This window comes from Folsomia candida, unplaced genomic scaffold (assembly GCF_002217175.1).
Source record: "Folsomia candida strain VU population unplaced genomic scaffold, ASM221717v1 Fcan01_Sc012, whole genome shotgun sequence".
NCBI classification, from domain to species: Eukaryota; Metazoa; Arthropoda; class Collembola; order Entomobryomorpha; family Isotomidae; genus Folsomia; species Folsomia candida.
Genome location: NW_019091204.1, coordinates 4,691,732 through 4,712,522, shown reverse-complemented (window position 1 = coordinate 4,712,522; position 20,791 = coordinate 4,691,732). Strand labels below are relative to the sequence as shown.

The window sequence follows — 20,791 nt, the reverse complement described above, 5'->3', positions numbered from 1 at the left end:
GCTAGTGGACTTTGGCATAATATCAAGATCCACGTGACACCAAATCTCCATATGGATACGAACCGCGTGACTTTGTGGTCACGTGGTCTGTGTAACTTTGCAGACATAGCTTTTAATTGAGGCGTACCTAAGACTGGATAACATTTGAAATTCTTGAACTAAAAAAACGTCGTCTGCAAAATGTAGTCTTAACTTTCACACTGATCAGGTGTACAGGAAATAATTTGACAAGTATAGAATGGAGTTATCTGTTAGGATATTTTTATTGTTGTCGATATATTTACAAAACATTAATTAGATATGTAAGTACTTTAATATTTATTGAAACAATGAGACTATTGTATTCATTACAGTAAATAAATCTTAGCAGTGAAATGTAGTGATAGTGTGAAACCAGTAATTCACCCCCAAAAATATGTGACCACACCCTTCGGCGACGAGAGGGGTGTGCCACAGTAGCCACAGCATGGCAGCATTTAATTTTATCTTCGGATTCAATTTCAGTAAAAATCTCATTTGCCCCGGCCACACACCCTGCCGCCAAATGGGGTGGTCCGAACCTAAAGTTGATAGGATCCTCCCCTTGAGGTCATATGTATGATGCTGAAAACCGATTTCGGTTATATCCATTCGTTCCCGTGTTATCTTGCTTACAGGCAGACAGACAGACCGACAAAGTCTTCGCATAAAGTAGCTGAAGCACTATGAAAACAGAATCACCGTATGAAAAAGTATCATGCAAATCTAAAGGAATACAAATTAAACGGAAGTGTTTTTTCATAACGATTGGTGCTTTCTTCCATCGAATTAACGGACCAACCAATGGCCTCCATGGAAATTGCCTTAATAAAGACGATCTTCCGTATCAATCCGGTCATCCCTGCTGTTCGATTTCAGCTCATGGGGACCGTGCATAAAGCGTGTCATGATTTACAGGCAGGTGGACTTCATGCCATTTTATTCGTCCTTAACTAATGAAAACTGCATTTATCAAGGAAATATAATTGGCAAGCGCAATTTGTTTTTCTCACAAAATTGGAGACATCATTCACGCACGGTCTCACGTCAAGAAATCGATTCTCAGCTGCTCGTTCATTCTCCTCTTACCAAAAAAATATGCAGAGTATTTGTTATTTAATTACATATTTAATTAATTAATCGAGTTAATTAATAGGTGCACTTGACCGTAATTAATTAGACAACTATGGCGAAGATTAAACCTTGTGGAAACTGTTGCGAAAAAAGTTCAGATCTCGTGTCAACAATTTTTCTAGTGAAAAACGAAGGTTTTTATTGACAACTTTATCTAATTGTTATCTTTCACCTGATATTTATGCTAATACGGGTTTAATTAATGATTAAATAACTACCAATTATTTCAGTCGGCGATGGCGGCGACGGGACAAATATTTCCATTTCTGCCGGACTTTCCTCCCTCTTTTCCTTCTGGTTGGGGTCACCGCGCAACGCCGTCCCCGGTTCCTCCTCCCCCTTGGAATTTTGCCCCAAATGTGCCACAATTTTTCAGGAAATGTACAAAATTTCAATCCAATTCCAATCCCTGGGCGGAAATGGGAGCCAAATTTCGAACCGGTTAAAAATCCTGAGAGAAGAGGTAGCCAAAGGTCAAGGAACCAAGTCAACTGAAGGAACAGGACAAATGTCAATGACCCCGAAAAATGTGGTCATTAGGTTCGATCCGGAAGAACGCGATGACCCTGAGCAAGGTCAAATTAAAGAGGAGCCCTTATCTGGTGACGATGAACCCCCGTGGATGGGCGAGGACGGCGAGATTTTTGGTAATTAATTAATTCCATAATGGAATTAATTAAATGGAATTTCCATTTAAACTTAATTAATCAAAGTGTAAATTTAACGTAAAAGTTACGCTCTAAATTTGTATTCAAGGTGACCACGACCAGTTCGCCAGCGACCCACTTCAATTATGTCAAACTGAAGAAAATGACGATGAATCCACAAATTTTTTGCCACTCTCCTCGGACTTTGTAGATTATCCAAATCCTGGCGATTTACAGTGTTCCATTTGTTTAAAAAAATTCGTCTCGGTTTTTGAAAACGTCCACCATTTTCGCCAAGTCCACGACAAAAATTGCAACCCACTCGAATGTCAGGTGGACACTTGTGGGGAAAGTTTTCAGGAATTTGTTCATTTAAAAAGTCACATGGAGTGGAAACATCCCGGAGTATCGTTTCCCCAGAGGAAGAGACCGACCGAGCGTCGGGGGGCAAATGGGTAGGTTTGGTTTGGAGGCTATGATAAATCGTAGACTCTTAAAAATCTTTGACAGTCACGGAGGTATTTCCCGGTATTACAGTTACTACCACTTGGTATTAAAATTACGGCCCAAAATAATTACGGATATGGTAAAACTTTAATATCGGGCTATTACTTGTCAGTGGCGGCGGAAGCAGGGAGACAGATATTTTCCCCCCAGAAATTCGGAAATATTCATGTTAATAAGCTTGTCCTCCTCCTACCTCACAATGTCTCCCCCAACTTTCGCCGCTACTTTTAGATACCTGTCATAAGAATACCACTTGGTATCATTTTAGTACTGGATTTCTGTACCCACCAAATTTACGGGTTTATGTATTTCGTTCAAATGAAAATTGACATATCCCCATAGGCAAGGAAAGATCAATTTGGACGAGAGAAGCGCTATCCCGATTAAGAAAGATAACGCCGTCAAGAAACTTCCGTGTTCCGTGTGCGGCAAGGAATTCAGATCCCCCGCTTTACTAAATACGCATTTGATCACGCATACGGACCAGGTTGGATATTTATTTATTTTAAAAATTAATTTAAATGAAAATTCACTATCGATATTATTGTAATTTTTTAAATTATGCCTATTATTATTTTGCAAACGGTTGTAACAGAAGTGTATTCAAATTTTTGTCGAGTTTGCAAAGCTGAATTACATATTTCATTTCCCTAAAGTGCACTACGTAAATTCCGTACCCAATTTAAAAATTGGATCAGTAAAATTTTAGATTGATATTTTTATAGAAAATGTATCAAATAATTTTACAAAATTTATCCAGTTTGTGAAACTATAAAGCTTTTTAATTAAAAAATATATTTATTTTTACCTTAGAAAAACCATCCCTGCCCAAAATGCGGGAAACGGTTTCGAACCCCAGGAAACCTAAAAAACCACGACCTCCTGGTCCACATTAAGGAACGGAAAATCGCTTGCCCCATTTGTGGGGCGTCCTTCGTCCGGAAGTCGCATCTCGAAAAGCACGTGGCGTCCCTGCACGAGCAGCCACGTTTTGCCTGTGACACGTGCGGAAAGTCGTACCCACGCGAGGACAGTTTGAACGTGCACATGAAAATCCACAGCGCCAAGGACGCTCACGAATTGCAGTGTCCCATCTGTTCGAAATTCTTTGGGCGGAAGTCCTCCGTCAAGCTGCATATGAGGAAATTCCACCCAGGGGTTAATAATTTCGATGAAACGGGGGAATTAAAAATGGAGGGAGAATATATGCCGGAGGATGAAAGTGCTTATAGTTAAGGAAATTGGGGAGGGGGGAGCAAAGAAGTGTAGTAACTATACCTGTTCAAAAAATATTTATTCATTCAAAATTCACTTGATTTAAAAATTGGAAAAAATTGTTCGTCATTTATTAATTTATACAAAATTTGAAATAATATTTATTCGTTATTTATTTTTTATGAATTTTATCTCAAACTTGCCTTGCTAAATTTCTCAATGTAGCAAATATGTAAACCGTAAAGTGAAAAATTAATCCAGCTCTATATGAAGTTGCATGCAGTATTGTTTTCATGAAACAGTTTTTTATGAAGTTTTAATGCAGTTTTTTTCATGAATAGGTTTAATTTTTCATGAAATCGACTATTTATGAAGTTATCATGCATTTTTTTATGAGAACAGTTTTTTATCCATTTTTACTGCAGTTTTTTTATTATTCAGCAGCTTCATTCATGAAAAGTTTGCATGCGTTGGACGACGGCCAACTGGAGAAACAAAGTCGAGGGCGCGATCCAATTTGCAAGTTTCACAACTCACATCAGATGTTTTGGGGTTTAAAGTTTTCCTAAATACTTGCAACATTTCCTGGTAATAAATTATTACCAGTTTGCTATTCAGTATAACCAGATAACAATTTGCACAAATGTGTTATTTCTTACATATCAAAAAGTTGCAGGTATTTATTTATTATTTACGAAGCATCGGGGAAGAAAAAGTGTAATTTGTTAAAAATATTTCTGCGTGTTTTCAAAATATTGTTTTAATTTCATAAAGTGTTCATAAATGAATTCATTTATGCTTCTCTTAAGAGAAGCCTGAGGCAATTCACGTAGTGATTGGTAACTCTGTAAAATCTCTGCAATTTGTCAAGTAATTTTTTTTAACTTTTACAAAATAAAGATATCTGAGCAAGTTAATAAAAATTTAGGAACTCATTTCCTTCGAAATATTTATAAAATTTGTAGGTTTACGGATTTTACAAAGTTACCAACTTGGTAACTTTGTAAAATCCGTAAATTTTGTACGCACGTAGTCCTTGGTAATACCAAGGACTACGTGCGTACAAAATTGCGAAAAATTCATAATTTCTGGAAAAAAATTGATATTAAATTTCACACTTTATCATTCCAGCTTCTCCGTTGGGATCAACACTTGACCTGACGTGACCTCACTTGACCTCACTAATCATGGAAACGTGCACATTTTGCGGAGGTCATGAACCCTGCGTCGTCCCTTCCCCGAAAAGCGGGGCCCTTTCGTCCTACTCGTCCTCCTGCGTGACCTCTCTGCTCACCGTGTTCCACATCGACGGCGCGGACCCCGTCGCCGCGCACCTCGCCACGGCCGCCCTCACCTGCGCGGACTGCCTTCAACTCACGCGCGACATCGACTTGGAGTTACGATCGCTGCTCAAATTCCTCAAAAATTTGGACCTTCTGCGATCCCGGTTGGCCAGGAGGGTCAAACGCGCGGCCGCCGCGACGACAAGTTCTAAATTTTCCGCGACCCGTGACCTCAATGAAAGTATGTTTTTATAGATAACTCATCGTCAAAATGAGCACCTTTTTAGCAATTTCTCTGCTGCTGGGAATTTATTTTAAAATTCTGGATGACCAATTTGTACAGCCAAATTTTGTAAAATTTGGCCAAGTTTCCTGATTTTGGCACTTTTTTAAGGAGCAAATCACAAGTTTAAGAAGCGTTTATAAAAATTGGAACTTATCGAAACTGGCTTCAAAAACTCGACGCCTTGTCGTCCAGAATTTTAAAATAAATGCTCAGAGCAGGCAAACGATTTAAAATGTGTTGATTTTAATTGTTTTTACGATAAGTTATCTAATCCTGCGTTAAATTAAAATTAAGCATAAATTCATTTTGTGCCCAGTATTTTAAATAAAATCACATTTAATAAACTATTTTTTAGAAATTCAACAAGAAATTCCCCTTGTTAACAAAGCGTTTGAAGCGTTCAATTTTCTGCGGATTCAAAAAGGAGGAAATAATAACGAGCTTAACGACACGATCAAAAACCCGGGGGACATTTGTAAGCAAGAAATTCGTGTATTTCACGAGATTAAGGACGAACCTGTATCCGACCATGAAGCTGAGGCGAATGTTGAAAATAATATAATTTTAGGTAATCTTATCTTACTCCCGATAACTTTGGGTTTAATTTGGATCATTTTATTATCATTGTATTACATTGTGTGTCATAGTTAGTTAATTGCCGTATAAACTGAAAGAAACCTTAAGACCTTAATTAAGTTTCCACAAAATAAATATGGACTGTTGTTTAGCTGTCCATATTTTTTAAAAAGAGCCAACGGTGGTGGTTCATAACGGGACGGGAACATTTATATTCGAGTTACTTTTTTAAAAAGTTACTCGTCAAAATTATGAAAATTAAATTACAATACCAAAACCAATTACCAAAATTTGTAGCGAAAAATTTCTGCGATACTAACGAAAGACAAAAACAGTCCATATTTTGTTGGTATGATTGCACTAATATTTGTTTATCTAAAAACTAGAAGTCGACGATGGGGACGACGACATGGACCAATTCGCCATCGATCCTGTCGATGACCATTCTGACGCAAATTCTTCCGATTATTCGCCATCCTCTCCAGACTCGGAAGATTCCTCCCAAGATTATCTGCCTAATCCGCGCCATTCCGTCGAAAAGTTCGACAACGACGTCGACATGGGCGACTCCACATCATCTACATCAAATCCTCTACAGTGTCCCGTCTGTTTCAAAACGTTCGGCGCCGTTTCGGCAAAACGTCGCCATATTCGACAACATCACGACTCTACTTTTACCCCTTTCGAATGTCCGGTCGACAATTGTGACCGGGTTTTTCGACAAGCCTGGCATTTCAGGGATCACATCTTAAAATATCATCCGGGCGTCGACGTTCCGCAGTTCAAACGTCGATGGACACCAAAAACCGAGAATGGTGAAGAGTCGGGAATTGTCCCGAAAAAAGAACGGATCTCTTGTCCGGTGGAAGATTGCGAAAAATCGTACACTCGAAACCAACGAGTCATCGAACACCTAAAAATTGCACATCCCGACTTCCCCTTGCAGAATTACAAACCAAGCAAGAAGCGAAATAGCGGAAATGCCCGGCAAAAAAGTTCGGATGGCGAATCCCTCCCCGATTATTCGCCCTCCTCTCCAAACTCTGACGATTCCTCTGAAGACGATTCTCCGCCTAATCCCACAAAATTCGACAACGACGACGACATTGGCAACGCCACCTCATCATCTTCAAATCCTTTACAATGTCCCGTCTGTTCCAAAACGTTCGGCGCCCTTTCGGCAAAACGTCGCCACATTCGACAACATCACGACTCCACTTTTACCCCTTTCGAATGTCCGGTCGACAATTGTGACCGGGTTTTTCGACAATTTTGGCATTTCAGAGATCACATCGTAAACTTTCATCCGGGCGTCGACGTTCCGCAGGTCGAACATCGACGGACACGAAAAACCGAGGAAATTCGGGCAGATGGTGAAGATCGGATCCCTTGTCCGGTGGAAGATTGCGAAAAATCGTATTCGCGAAATCAACGGGTCGTCGAACACTTAAAAATTCTACATCCCGACTTCCCCTTGCAAAATTACAAACCAAGGAAGAAGCGAAATATCGAAAATGCCCGGCAAAAAAATTCGGATGGACAAAAAGAAGAGATCCTTTGTCCCGTAGAAGATTGCGAAAAATCGTACTCGCGAAATCAACGGGTCGTAGAACACATGAAAACTGCACATCCCGATGTCCCCATCCCAGAAACGTTTGGACGACGAGTAAAAACTGAGGGGGATGAAGACCCCCCGAAAAATTTGGAAGGGGATCTTGTCCCGCAAGAACGGATCCCTTGTCCAGTGGAAACTTGTGATAAATCGTATTCGCGAAATCAGAGGGTCGTCGAGCACGTGAGAATTGCACATCCCGACGTCCCCTTGCCAACAAAGAGGCGACGACGATTAAAGCTGGAGGGGGAAAAGGTTAAAGAAAAACGGATCCGAGTTCGGACCATGAAGAGGAAACCGTGTCCCGTGTGTGGGAAGGAGTACAGATCGAGTGGTTTGAGCGAGCATTTGAAAACGCACACGGCTGAGGTTTGAAATTTTTGAGATTAAATTGAATTCACGTGGAGGTTTGTAATTTTAAGTTCAAATTAGAATATTTTGTAGCTATGTCATTTTTTGGATTATTTTTCACATTTTGCAAATTTTACAACAGATTGATAGTTAAATTTGAGAGGTTATGAAAGATTGCAAAATAATGACGCAATTCTTTGATATTAACATTACAAAATCCATTAATTCTGTAAACGTACCAAATTCTACAAACTTTTGCTACTAATATTTCTAAGGAAAATTAGCCTCCGAATTTTTGAAGGTTTCCAGATTTTACAAGTTACCAAAGCCTGCGTGAATTGCGTCAATTTTTGTTAAAATGTATGCCCTTGTTTTGTAAAAATTTCTGCATTTTGGTCACAATTTTGCAATCGAAATTGGTAATTTACCTTTTAAAATTTCTCATATTTGGAACGATTACAAGTTTTGGGGTCAAATTATTTCATCAAAGTTACGCAGTTTACAAACCTAAACGTGAATTGTCTCAACATTTTTTAAATGAAAAAATGATTCAATAAATTGTATACACATTTTAATTTTTCAGAGAAACCACCTCTGCACGAAATGCGGAAAACTGTTCCGAACCGCACGAAACCTGCGCCTGCACGATGCCGATGTCCACATCAAGGAACGAAACTTCATCTGCGCCCTTTGTGGAGCGTCCTTCGTCCGGAAGTCAGTGCTCGATAATCACGTCGCGACCATTCACGACCAGCCGGAGGACCTCCGATTTTCCTGTGACACGTGCGGAAAGGCTTATCGACAAGAGAGAAATTTAAGAGAGCATATGCAAATGCACACCAGTCAAAGTTGGCGGTGTCCAATTTGTGATAAGGCGTTCAACCGGAGGGTCAATGTCCGCCTCCACGTGCGCGCGGTGCACGAGGGGGTCAAGAATATCGGAAAAACGGGGGGACGAAAGAAAGATAAAGAGGAAGAAGATATGGAGGAGGAGGAAGAGGAGGAGGAAAGTGCTTATCATCAAGGTGAAGCTTATCAAAGTGTTAGGCAGGATTACAAACTGTTTTATACTTGAAGGTTGTAATGATTAGTTAATCACGTAATATATTTGAATCATTAGTTGTGTAATTTATGTATGATTCTGTTTTTGGTACATAAAGCTTGTAATTTAATTGAGTAATTAATTTAGTTGTTTGTATAATTGCGTAATTTATTTATTTAATTAATTATTGTTTCATTTTTGGTCTACCTGGATATCAAATTAGGGTTTTTACATATTGTTGAGCAGTTTAATATTTAGATTAAATTAGCAAGTGTAATTTATATAAGTACATATTTTGTTTTTGTATTTTTTAAGTCAGAAATTATAGAAAATAAGACGTAGCATAAGTAAATACGTACAAATTTTTTAAAATAAAGGGAAAAATATTTGATAACATGCATTAAATCCTGAATTGTTGAAATTGATGAATTACGTACATAATTGGAAATTCCAGATTGGAATTAATTTATACATGAAGACAAACATAATCCATTTTTCCAAAAAGTTTAATTATGAATATGTTCTTCTTAAGCTTTTTTCTCTATAGTTTATTAAAAAAGGAAAAATCTGCATTTATTTTTTGTAGATTTGTCCAGGTTTTAAATATTATTTCTAAACGCACAACTTGAATTTATTGTCGGGCTGAGTCTTTTATCTCAGAATAATATGCAAAATTTAGCAAATTAGATATATTAAGCAGTTTATGTATGTACGACTCTGTTCATGCACAATTAATAAATCTACATTACCCTGGTTGGACATTAGGCATTCTTAATTATAATTGGTCAGTTAATTAAAGCTTGTTGGTCCATTTTTTATAAATTAGCCAAAATATACCAAACACCCCAATGGCCACGAGTACTGCCCACATCCAGAAAAAATCAGTCTCCTCTTCCCCCTCCCCTTGCAAATTGCAGGTGTGCCTCCTCCTCCCCAAACCGCCCCCACTACCACCTCCTCCTCCTCCCCCTCTCACAAAGACTGGAACATAATACCCACGCCCGCGGTGGTACTGCGACGCGTACGCGACCCGACTCACGGATCCTGTCGTTCTCGCGCCTGAAACTAACGAGTTGTAAATTAGCCAACTTATGCAAAATTAAATTTTTAAACACAGGGCCCTTACGAGGGGCTGCCAGGTGGGGGTTTTCCCCAGGGCCGGGCCCCGAAGGGGGCCGGGCCTTGGTGTCCACTACAAAATTTCACGGAAAATTATTTAAACGTTTCGAAGATTTTGAGCAATTTCGTAGCGTGCCAATATCGAACAGAAATAAACAATAATTACCCTAAAATTAAAACATAGTTAAAAAAAACTCTTTTCACTTTTGTGAGCCTAAAATAATTTATCCTTGATTCTTTCAAATTATTAAAATGGAGAAATTATGGCGTGAAAATTATAAGCCCAATCTATGCATTCTTACTTGGGCTGACCAAGTAAAAAATGCATCATAATTTTTTTACCTCTCCGAAAACACTAAAAAAGCTAGGGCAGGTGTAATCCCCAGAAGGTATCGGGTAGTTGTGTCCACTAAAATTATTGTACGAACAAGTTCGCTACCTATCACAAGTCCTTAATTGCTTCGAAGATTTTGAACAGCCACATTGGGTTTAAATGTCGAATCTACAAAGGCACCTATGCCATCACATTGTCGATCATAAAAGAACAATAGCTAACAATGGTTATGTACCTACCTTGGAATAAAAGGTAGAATTTAAGCTGAAAATCTGGGGCTCCGGACGAGTGGGTGGCCGACAAACTGTCTCGTCAACATCATATTGGTCGACAACCAGCTGGTCCCCAATCTCAGCTCGTCGACAAAATATTTGTCTTCACGATTTCGGTACCAATGGGTTCGGCAGGCGTGTTTCTCCCAGATTTTTTTGCAACATGTACATTTTCACACATATTTATATGTATTAAATGAATAACCTTTAGTTCAATTAAAAACTCGATCATCGATTTTTAACTTCAAAATAAATAAAACTATTCCATATCCACATCAATTGATTTGCAGTCTTCCTGCATAACGCATTGTTCTGTTATGGGAAATGGAGTTGTTTTAAGTAATTATTTTAAAATTAAAAACGATGGTTTTTTTCTTATCGGCCCGAGTTTTGAACTAAAACTTTGTGTATTTGATAGATGTGCGGAATTGTGCATGTTGCAAAAAATCTGGGAGAAACAAGCCCGGCGTATCAATTCTAAGTCCACATACCGTGATAGAAAAATGTTAATTTGGATCAAATATGGTAATATTTTTAACTTATGCCACTGCAATTTTCACTTATCGATGTAATGCTATCTTTTGGCAGAATTTCTGGATAAGTAGTAATAAAATTATACATCTTCCCATGCAAGGATTACTTAAAACTTGTAACGTTGGTCGACTAATATGTTGTCGACCACTTTAAGTTGGGGACCAGTATGACATGTTCGACATATACACTGTTTCGACCAATTTTCTGCCGACCACATATCTGTTTTGTCGACTAATCAGGTTTCGACGAAACGTTTGTCGACCATTCGTCGCTAACCTGAAAATTTTGTGTAAGACCCTATGTCACATTGTCACAGGGCGAAAACAGGACATGCTTGATTTTACTAAATTACTAAAGCAGGAAATTGTGCAGTCAAAATGATAAGCCCAACTTCGATTTCGATATTTTTGCTGACCAAATAAAGAAACGTACCGGGTAGATTTTGTATCACCGAAGACATTAAAAAATCTGGAGCTATTGCACCTATTTGTACACAATGCAGATGCATACCAGGTCCTTCGGTGAAAATGATAGTTCGAAGAACAAATCAAAATAATTTTTTAAAAACTCTTAAATAGTTCAATTTTCAAACTTTATAGCGCGTAAGGTATAATAACGCAAATTGTACCCATGCGGGTTTTGCGGCCCTACATTTTTAAACGAAGTTCAAAGTCTGGGCACTACTATGTCGGTGTTTAACAAAGTTGAAAAAGACCTAATTAAACTAGGACCCTTGGATATCCTGAAAATTCTACATATATACATATTAATGGTCTCGCGTGTGCGTATCTAAACTTCGAGATGGCACTGAGGATGTTTCTCAGTCTGCCCATTTCTGTTCCGTCAAATGAGGGGCCATTTTGCAGATGAAAATAATCAAGAATTATCTGAGGTCAACAATTGGCAAGAACGATTGAATGCCTTTGATTTCGATGTGGTTATAAATAATTTCGCCTCCAAAAAAGATTGCACAATCATAATTCTGTAACGTTGAAGTAAGAAGTGGTTGAAGTTAACACAATCAATATATTGACATCTTGTTAATTCTTTTGCTGACTTGCTTACGATCAGAATTGTTTTAAAGATACCTTTTTAGACTCAAAATTTCACGCACAAATGCCAAATAATAAATGGGGCCGGGCCTAAAAAATCCCCAGGGCCGGGCCAGGCAAGTTTGGGCACTGTTAAACATTTACATATTTTTTAATTCCCAGACACATAAGTTTGTGATGAAAAGGTATAAATTCTAATAATGAAATGAAGAAATTGAAATTTTCGGCTAATTAGCAGTTTGGCCGATGAATTAAGTTGTTAAAATTTTTGAATTTTTTTGAAACTTATCTGGGAGTCAAAAAACGCTTAAAAATTCAATTTTTTGCCCGACTCTGTGAATATTTAAAGAAGATGGCGTTGCACTACCTGAAACGGAACCCCCCCTTCCCGACCCACCAATCCACCCTCTACCCCCCGATCTGCCCCCACTCCTTCCACCCCTGCCCCCACCACCACCGCCCCTCCCCCCACCACCTCCTTTCGCCATGGCGACAGGTCCCCTGCTTTCGGACAGGACGGCGGCCGCACTACTTTCAAAGGAAGAGGATGTGTCCACATTGGTCACCCAAACTTCAAAGAGGACCCAGCAGAGGGCGAGCAGACCGCAAACGTCGTGCGCGGTCATGTTCCGATTGATGATTTCACCTGACAAAATTGAATTAATTGCTTTTTGGGTCATCAAAAACTGGTTTTTTCATTTCTCCAACCATCGGTTTTATGTAAATTTGAAAAATCTTAACCCGGTTTTTCAAATTTTTGTTGTCCTGATCGATACTTCATAAAACATGGTTTTTCTTACCCAGCAAGCCTGAAGAATCGCGGTCCTGCACGAGCTCCATGCACGCGTCGACGTCTTCCTGATCTTCGTGAAATTTGCAAACATATTCGAGTACGGATTTTAACTTATCCTAAAATAAAATTGGAAAACCTTTCTTTCAGAAGGTGAGTAAGGGGCCGTCCATAAATTATGTCAGGCGATGATATGTGATCCAATAATATCTTGCCTTTGCGACACATGTTAAGGGAAGGGGGGGTCTAGAAATTCGCGATTTTTGCGTGACATAATTTATGTGTGTTCCCTAAGTATGTAAATATTATCGAATTGTTCAGCCCACCTTACGCCGGCTGCCGGCAATCATTTCATCCTTACACATTCGGCACTTGTCGATGTCATCTTTCGGTACAAGGGCCGTATTCCAGACGCAGTTTATGCAGTATGGCGTGGTCCCACAGTGTTCAGCTTGTCTGCATATAAGAATTAATGTTTACCCCCTTTTGACCATTCTGAATTTATCATTGCTTACTTAATTTAGAATTCAGAGTGCTTTTGCATTTCAAAATGGCAATATTAGATACTCATGTCAACTATTGTGAATACTACACTTTTAAAAATTATAATCGTCATTTATGTATGAATCCTTACGCTAATGTTTGGCAGGTATCGTCCAGTCTAGAATTGCATTCTCTTTTACTCTCTTCCTCTTGGCCGTAGCCTTGTGGAATGGATCCCACTGAAAATACACAAATTTATATAAAATATTTTTGAAAAATTAAAATTTATACTAAATAATCTTTATTAGTAACACGATTTTATAAAAAAAACCTTCTTTACCTTCTCTAACGAGGTGAAGACTGCATAGACCGAGAGAGTAATATGCTATCCATGCAGCCGAAAAGAAAGCAACTGGTTTCTCCCGAGTAGGTTTCATTTCGCTTTGCGGACACAAACTGAGCCGAAAAAAGTTTGCAAAACCGACAACGCTTTCTCTCTTGCGAGGAGAAAGGAACTTGCGTCATGTGAGTTAACAGGGAACGTGCGTATATTACGTCATCAAAAAGATATTGGTTAATGGTATTTGTTAAGATTATCCTGAGTAGGTGGGTGGCTGGTGTAAAAATCCGAATTTTTGGATGACGTCATGCATGGACGTTCCCTCAGTGAGAGAAAGTCCAGCACTTTGCAAGCATGCATTTCACCCTCAGATTTATTTAATACCATGTCGTGAGTGACTCACTCACTGTCGTCATCAGCATTCACATTACTATAAAAGTAATGACGTCCTTGGAAGAAAGTGTAGTTTTTGTGGTAAATAATTCCTGAAAATAGTCTGATGAGACACGCTTTTTAGGCCAGGAATAGATTGAACTTTCGTCAAATGATGGGCATGCAGACATATGTACTCACGCCATAAAGACATCAATATACATGCAATTCGCATCATTTGCGAATAATGTTGCGAAGTAAAAGCATGGATTTTTTGCATGGATTTTTCTATTGTGAAGGTTCCACCATACGGATTCCAAAAGTTTGTAAACCATACAAAGTTTAAATCAGTTCAAAAAACAGAATGTAAGAATTATTTACTATATGCATTTTTGCTATAATTTCGATGAAAAACTATGGTTTTCACATAATCTTGAACGCTTCGATAAATAATCATACGAATTATACCTAGATGTACATACCTACACTCTTAACAAACTGGTAATAAAATCTTAACAATCATCTTTACCAAGCCCTCGGTAAGCATGATTGTTCCGCAGTGGTAATAAAGCTTGTTACTATTTTATTACTGATCGGTAAGGACATGACTCAGCATATTGGTAATACTTAGTATTACTTACATGGTAAAAATTTATTACCGGGGAGTTATAGTTTTATATAATTTGGTAATAATTACGGCGCTTTGCTTAATTACTTCGCGTCCAAGTAAGCAACAGTCTGCTGCCACGCAATAAAAAACTTAAGTTAATTCGAGTGTCGAATTTATTGAGATGAAAAATCAGTAATTTCCTCTTGGTATTTTTAGAAGTTTCTTTAAAAGGTTATGGTTTTAATAATAAATTATTATTGTTGTAGTGTATATACATATTAACAATAATAATTCATGGGCACGGAGCAAGAATTTTTTTTACAAGATCCTGCTGCTGGTCCAGGTCCCCAAATAGTTTATATGAAGAAATCTTTAATAATTTTTTTAGTTTTATGTAATAAGAAGCTACACTTTTTTGTTTACAGTACTGTCTATCCATTTCATTCTACATATTTTACATCATTTATATGTGTATTGTGCTATTTATATACATTTATATTTGATTCATACATACATAAGTATGTACATACTAATGTTAACAATTAATATTTTATTTTTTATTTGTAACGTGTTTATCTAAAAACAATTAATTTCGTCAGATCATTTTAAATACTAAGGTTGAAAATAAATTTTGTTACCAGATTATGAACAGAATCGTTACCGTGTTAATTTGATTTGCAACCATGTGGTAACGATTAATAAGGAAGTTGTTACCGTGATGGTAATTATTTATTACCAAATAGTACAGATTGTGCTCCACGAGGTAATGAACGGTTTTACTGTCATGGTATGAATTTATTACCGTTAGGTAATCAGTTATTACTGCGCTGGTATAAATCATCTTTAATCCGTAATAATTCTTTACCATTCTGGTAGAGTCATATACTTGTACAGTCTGGTAATAATTTGGTAACAATTTTGCTAAGAGTGTACCTAGTTTATGTAGGCTTAATTTTATATTTGTGAAGACAGTAAATATAGAAATGGCGCTACAAAAGTAGATTGAATCATTCTGAAAAATATTTAACATAAATCCTAAATTATTGAGATTAATTAATTTTCTGTACACTCCTTAAAATAATGTTAACCATTTGAAATGTATGTAAATGCAGTCTGAATTAAGTAAACTACGTATTATAAATCCAGAGTAACGTTAACTTCCCCATTGACCAGTTGGTTCTCATCACGTTTTTAACTGGTAATATTTGTGCTGGATTCGTCCAGGACCAAGGGCACCGGTAAAAGACGTGCTTAGTTTGTACGTATGACACGAGCTTCGCCCGGTACCAGGGGCTCGATCTTAGGACGTACGGAGGTGGTCACAACCATACCACCTCGAGATGGGGTTGTATGGTTGTTTGAATTTAGACGTGTTAAAGACGGCCGAGGGACGAAGTCCGATGAAACTAGTGCGCCACATTTAAATATTTGGCAGCATGGATGTTTTTGCTTCTAGTTTTACTTCCAGTCAGCAGCTAGCGGTCGGACAGAGGACATTTACAGAAATTCGACGAAAAAAATTACCAGACGTGCTACTAAAAATTTTTAAAATTCGCGAGTATTACTAAACTCTCAGTAAACCAGACGCCAAAACTTGGAAAATCCTTGAGACTGAAATAGTTGAACGATACGGTATGTAGTATTTTTTACATTAGTTATAATATAAAGTTTGTGGGTGTATCGTTAAAACTTTAGTTATATTCTGTTTAGGAAAATACGAAGATGCTCGCCTAAATCTTCCACTTCTTGCACAAGGAGGAGGGATTAGTAGTGGCGCAGAACTGGGGGTCGACTACGTAAGACTGTCAACAGAAAACTTTTTAACGCTGACTCAAGTGGCGATGACGAGAATGATAGTCCGTTAAAGAAGAGCTACATGTAAAACCTAAACAATCTAACTCATTCGTAAACATAATTTACCGTTTCATTCTAACTTGTTTGCATTAATTAATATAATTAAAATAACTAATTCTTCAAAGGACGAGCCCCGATGAGTTCTTTGTCCCAGGTACGAAGCCAAAATATTGATCAAGGGTCATTTAATGGAACAATTGCACTTACTCCAAAAACCCATGGTATCCAGTTCACTTCCTTCTACAGTAACAATTTAAATTTTAGGGGCGTATCTATTTTTTTGGTGCAGATATAATTCGTAAACTGGATTACCTTCAAGCGACCATTAACGAGCTTCGAGAAACTTTACATCTGACTTTGCGTAATCAAAATAGGACGATTATCGAAGACCTTGATGACGACGAAAAGGTTATTCCATTAAACAACTTAACGGAGTATGACGAATTGGAACGAAAAAGAGCTGACCCTAAAATTCGACAAGCATTGGTTAACATCAAGCTTTTAAGTTCACCCAATCTTTTTAGCTCTGTTTATCATAATTTATGTATTGTATTGTAATTTCTAGATAGCGAGATTGTTAGGCTCATGCAGTAGAGGCACAGATGCTATTTACCGCGTGCTTACACTTTTGATGACGGACGATTTTGCAGCAACACAAAGTTTGGCGGGTCAACGCGGAAAAAAATCTTTTAAAGATCGTGAAAAGATCAAAAGCTGTGTTTATTGTAAGGCTGATAATTTAAACTTTTCGTCCTTGCTTCATTCGGGTGCATATTTTAACTATTTTCAATTTTAGCTGCCGTCCGGACAAATTCACTAATGTCATTAGCTACGCATAAAGACATCGACGAAAGCATCCAGAACTGGCTGAACAAAGCTCCTGCCAGGATCAACTGATCAACGCAAGAAAGAAAAAGGTATATACGTAACCTTCATATATTTAGTAGATTAAGAATATTTAAGAATATTATTTAATGTGAGACATATTTATACTTAGATGCAGCTTGGATGGAATTGCAGAGCACGTTTCGTCATAAATTAATTGCTACTTATATTTTAATTTGTATTAAAGCTACGAATATAAATATAAATAAATTGAGTAAAAAATAGTTCTTGGTGGTTACATACTCGTACTATTTTCGTATATTTGCACCGCATAAGAGCGTGATTAGAACGAATTCAGCCCGGTTCCAGGGACGTTCTCAATTGGTTCCGTTTTGGTATTAACGGACCAGATAAGGACGAGCCTAGCACGTTTACCGGCGCCCGTTCACCCCGTACCAGCCCGTCTATAACTTGTACTAAACACGAACTTCGACTCGTCCTTTCGTCCATTACGGACGAATAAAATACGTGTTCAGTAACCACTTTGGTCAATGGGGTTGATATGTAAAGAATAAAGTTTATCCAGGATTTATTTAGTACAGATAGTTTACTTAATTTAGAATTTAGAGCGCATATGTCTACTTTATAAAAAGGGTAACATTATTTTTTAAGTGTAATTTGAAGTTATAAGTACGTGACAATTTTTCCATGTTGGTTTCTGGATGAAAGTGAAAAATCCACTGCTGTCAATCAATCTATCTCAACTAATTTGCATCCATTTCCTAATCTGCACCTCGCTAACTTCCCATTTTCCAGGAGGATCTGACCCTGAGTTGAAATTTGGGCGTTTTTCCATTCCGAATTCCACCCCATTGTTCGAACGCGTTCAAAGGCGCCCACTCGTGCCGGGGAAGAAGTTCCTCTCGCAGCACGGGACGACCGCATGTCGGACACGTGACCTCCGACGAGGCAGGTATAATGTCCAGCTCCTCGTGCCAATTAATTTTCCAGCCGGGCTGATGGTGCAACAATTTGGCCACGCCGTGGTAAAGTTTTCCGCATTTTCATCATATGATTAATGCCGTTTCACACTTTGCCTTCTGAGCGGCGTCCGATTGTTCGGGAGGTACCGGGATGGTAAAAGTTTATTGTAAAAGTTTTGCTTCACAGGGCGACTTGCACCACGTATTTCACTCGTGTGGAATGCATGACACGGGGGTGAGATGGTGTGAGAAACTTTCATTTTTACGTGACTTCACTTATACACAATCTGTGGCCAACATATAAAATAAATCAGGAAAAATGAATGAATTTATTTATTTATTTTATCTTTCATGACATACATTCCAAATTGCCAACAATTAATAGAAACTGTCTTGGAAAATAATCGAATTCATCGTAGTTGTCCTGGGGAGTGGAGTATGTCCTGGTACTTACAATGCGATGGTGTGAAGTGTAACCCTCCGATTTGGCTGAAATTTTAAAATTAGGTGGTCCAAGCCAATACAACTAACGTTTCTTCAGGCAGTTTGTGCGATGGTGAGAGTTACTCAAAATATTTGAGGTCAAAGTTCAAAAACGGCCGATTTTTTTCAGGCGGAGTGAGAAAACCCCACTTCCATTCTCTTCCCCCCGCTTTGATTTTATTCAGGTGTCTCGCTCACGCATACGCCTTCATGCACAAGCACAAGCTTTGATTCAAAATAATAAAAAATAAACATTATTAATTATAGCTTAAAAAGCAATTAATACGCATTATGCATACATACTTAATTTAATTCATAGCTAAATAAGTGAAATTTTTACTTATTTCTAGATATCTCTTCTTATTTTACATAAAAGTTAATTTATATTATAAATTCGCCAACGGCAAATAAACATGGAAAAACGAACTTGCTTTCCATTTCGAAAGCGTTGGTTATTCTAATATCCAATTATATACTAATATTTTAAGTGCTCCTGTGTTTGTTCCAATGATTCGATATTGTTGGTACTCGAGCGGATTATGGGGTGATACCGAAAAGCCCGAGTTTAAAAATGTAAGCGAAGTTTGTTTTGGAGAAAAAAATATTTGTATTGGATTTATCGGACGACATGGTTGTTTTAAAAATGCAGATATATTTATTCCTAGCTTTCAATACACACTTGTATCATCTTCAGGGACAATTTTCGAAATCAAAATCCTCAAAAAAATATTAGTTGCGACCTGAATTGTGCCAATCCCATATTCATCAAATTCAGCTGGTGCAATTTATCGTATTGTTCTGTGGACTTTTATGAAAATAATCAGATTGTCACATGTGCAATGAATAATTAATATTTTTCTATAAAAAATTAAATTTAAAATTGTTGAAATTAATTACTTTTCGGAGTGCAAATCAAAGCGAGGGGAAGAGAATGGAAGTGGAGTTTTCTCATTCCGCCTGAAAAAAATTGGCCGTTTTTTGAACTTTGACCTCAAATATTTTGAGTAACTCTCACCATCGCACAAACTGCCTGAAGAAACGTTAGTTGTATTGGCTTGGACCACCTAATTTTAAAATTTCAGCCAAATCGGAGGGTTACACTTCACACCATCGCATTGCTAGTGTACCCCCTACACATTGTGGTACTTCGAATGGAAATTTGCACGTGTAATCGTGAATCTGCAAGAAGAGGAGATAAATATTTGAACCCGTTTAGTAGAGATGAATATTTTGAAGGGATTGATGTTAAGGGTCGTGGTCCCCGGGGGAATTATGCCTCTGGGGGACGGGGGGATGATGCCTCGTACGGGAACCTCCGGGGATCCCACGATTCCTTATTCAACTCCTTCTTATTATTTAGGGATGAGGGGATGAATTGATGATGATGCTGAGAGAGGGCCGGATGATGATGATGAGGAAGTGGGCAGAATTGTCCACTTTTGGGGTGTGGTGGGGGTCGTTCCCGGAGTCCCACGGTGAGAATACCCTTACAGTCGGATAGAGGACCTCTTCAGCTCTGCTGGGGCCCGTGGTGGGGTCACCACCACAAAAAGGGGGGATGGGGGAGTGGTTCTACTGCGACGCGTTGGTAGAACACTCCGTGATGCACAATATGGAGGCGTATGCGTATTTAACTGTCCAAGTTACTGTACGTGCACAATATGGGAATATAAATTTATGAAGATTCACTTGACACCCAATAATGTTCCTTTCTCTGCACAATTTTATGGTTTCTTACTAACAGCACTATTTATTAAACAGGTAAGTTTTTATAACACTACGAATTGTTAAATTTGTGTGTTATAAAAACGTTTATAAAAACGATTATGTGTGTGTGTGTGTACTTTATGTGTGTGAATTTACAAGAGAGAGAGAGAGATTGACAAAGAATTATCTTCCCCAGAAACTTTGGGAAGTTTGGAGGTGAGTCGCGCATCGACTACAATTGTGATGCGTAGTCGAGTCTAGGTGGTGCGGGACTGAGGAGAAGACGGCGTGGAAGCCAGGATGAGAGCAATGGCGACGGAGACGCTTGGTTCTCCGGAGTAGTGGTCTGGCCATGCTCCCGA

At 38.2% G+C, this 20,791-nt stretch overlaps 3 protein-coding genes and 2 long non-coding RNA genes across 6 annotated transcripts; 3 read left to right on the top strand and 2 right to left on the bottom strand.

The window, feature by feature from the left end:
- Positions 1 to 1,066: 1,066 nt before the first annotated feature.
- Positions 1,067 to 4,144, top strand: LOC110855337 (zinc finger protein 426). The gene is made up of 5 exons (XM_022103765.2): positions 1,067 to 1,286; positions 1,383 to 1,799; positions 1,909 to 2,254; positions 2,649 to 2,793; positions 3,120 to 4,144. Exons 1-5 carry the CDS (start codon positions 1,205 to 1,207, stop codon positions 3,540 to 3,542), a joined length of 1,413 nt encoding a protein of 470 aa, XP_021959457.1. The 5' UTR covers positions 1,067 to 1,204; the 3' UTR covers positions 3,543 to 4,144.
- LOC110855336 (zinc finger and SCAN domain-containing protein 2) lies at positions 4,061 to 9,070 on the top strand. 2 transcript variants are annotated; one of them, XM_022103764.2, is made up of 5 exons: positions 4,061 to 4,197; positions 4,653 to 5,045; positions 5,446 to 5,658; positions 6,053 to 7,647; positions 8,213 to 9,070. In XM_022103764.2, exons 2-5 carry the CDS (start codon positions 4,709 to 4,711, stop codon positions 8,702 to 8,704), a joined length of 2,637 nt encoding a protein of 878 aa, XP_021959456.1. In that variant the 5' UTR covers positions 4,061 to 4,197; positions 4,653 to 4,708; the 3' UTR covers positions 8,705 to 9,070. The 2 variants fall into 2 exon arrangements, with proteins under 2 accessions (XP_021959456.1, XP_021959455.1); XM_022103763.2 differs by lacking the exon at positions 4,061 to 4,197 and adding an exon at positions 4,250 to 4,391.
- A 188-nt stretch (positions 9,071 to 9,258) lies between these two features.
- Positions 9,259 to 12,340, bottom strand: LOC118437131. Its single transcript, XR_004835881.1, has 2 exons — positions 9,798 to 12,340; positions 9,259 to 9,736 (listed from the first exon to the last, which is right to left on the bottom strand). It is a non-coding gene; the product is annotated as an uncharacterized LOC118437131 (long non-coding RNA).
- A 5-nt stretch (positions 12,341 to 12,345) lies between these two features.
- Positions 12,346 to 13,697, bottom strand: LOC118437129. The gene is made up of 6 exons (XM_035855932.1): positions 13,596 to 13,697; positions 13,407 to 13,494; positions 13,099 to 13,228; positions 12,783 to 12,891; positions 12,468 to 12,628; positions 12,346 to 12,366 (listed from the first exon to the last, which is right to left on the bottom strand). Exons 1-6 carry the CDS (start codon positions 13,690 to 13,692, stop codon positions 12,346 to 12,348), a joined length of 606 nt encoding a protein of 201 aa, XP_035711825.1. The 5' UTR covers positions 13,693 to 13,697.
- Positions 13,698 to 17,258: 3,561 nt separating this feature from the next.
- On the top strand, positions 17,259 to 17,540 carry LOC118437139. The gene is made up of 2 exons (XR_004835899.1): positions 17,259 to 17,348; positions 17,429 to 17,540. It is a non-coding gene; the product is annotated as an uncharacterized LOC118437139 (long non-coding RNA).
- Positions 17,541 to 20,791: the final 3,251 nt, after the last annotated feature.

Excerpts from the sequence above, each read along its gene's own strand:
- LOC110855337 (XM_022103765.2), top strand. The coding sequence starts at position 1,205 with ATGGCGAAGATTAAACCTTGTGGAAACTGTTGCGAAAAAAGTTCAGAT. Across the intron at positions 2,255-2,648 it reads GAGCGTCGGGGGGCAAATGG|GCAAGGAAAGATCAATTTGG; the intron begins GTAGGTTTGGTT and ends ATATCCCCATAG. Across the intron at positions 2,794-3,119 it reads TGATCACGCATACGGACCAG|AAAAACCATCCCTGCCCAAA; the intron begins GTTGGATATTTA and ends TTTTTACCTTAG.
- LOC110855336 (XM_022103764.2), top strand. The coding sequence starts at position 4,709 with ATGGAAACGTGCACATTTTGCGGAGGTCATGAACCCTGCGTCGTCCCT. Across the intron at positions 5,046-5,445 it reads GACCCGTGACCTCAATGAAA|AAATTCAACAAGAAATTCCC; the intron begins GTATGTTTTTAT and ends ACTATTTTTTAG. Across the intron at positions 7,648-8,212 it reads TGAAAACGCACACGGCTGAG|AGAAACCACCTCTGCACGAA; the intron begins GTTTGAAATTTT and ends TTAATTTTTCAG.
- LOC118437129 (XM_035855932.1), bottom strand. The coding sequence starts at position 13,692 with ATGAAACCTACTCGGGAGAAACCAGTTGCTTTCTTTTCGGCTGCATGG. Across the intron at positions 12,892-13,098 it reads TTGCCGGCAGCCGGCGTAAG|GATAAGTTAAAATCCGTACT; the intron begins GTGGGCTGAACA and ends ATTTTATTTTAG. Across the intron at positions 12,367-12,467 it reads GCAGGGGACCTGTCGCCATG|GGGGGGTTCCGTTTCAGGTA; the intron begins GCGAAAGGAGGT and ends TGGGTCGGGAAG.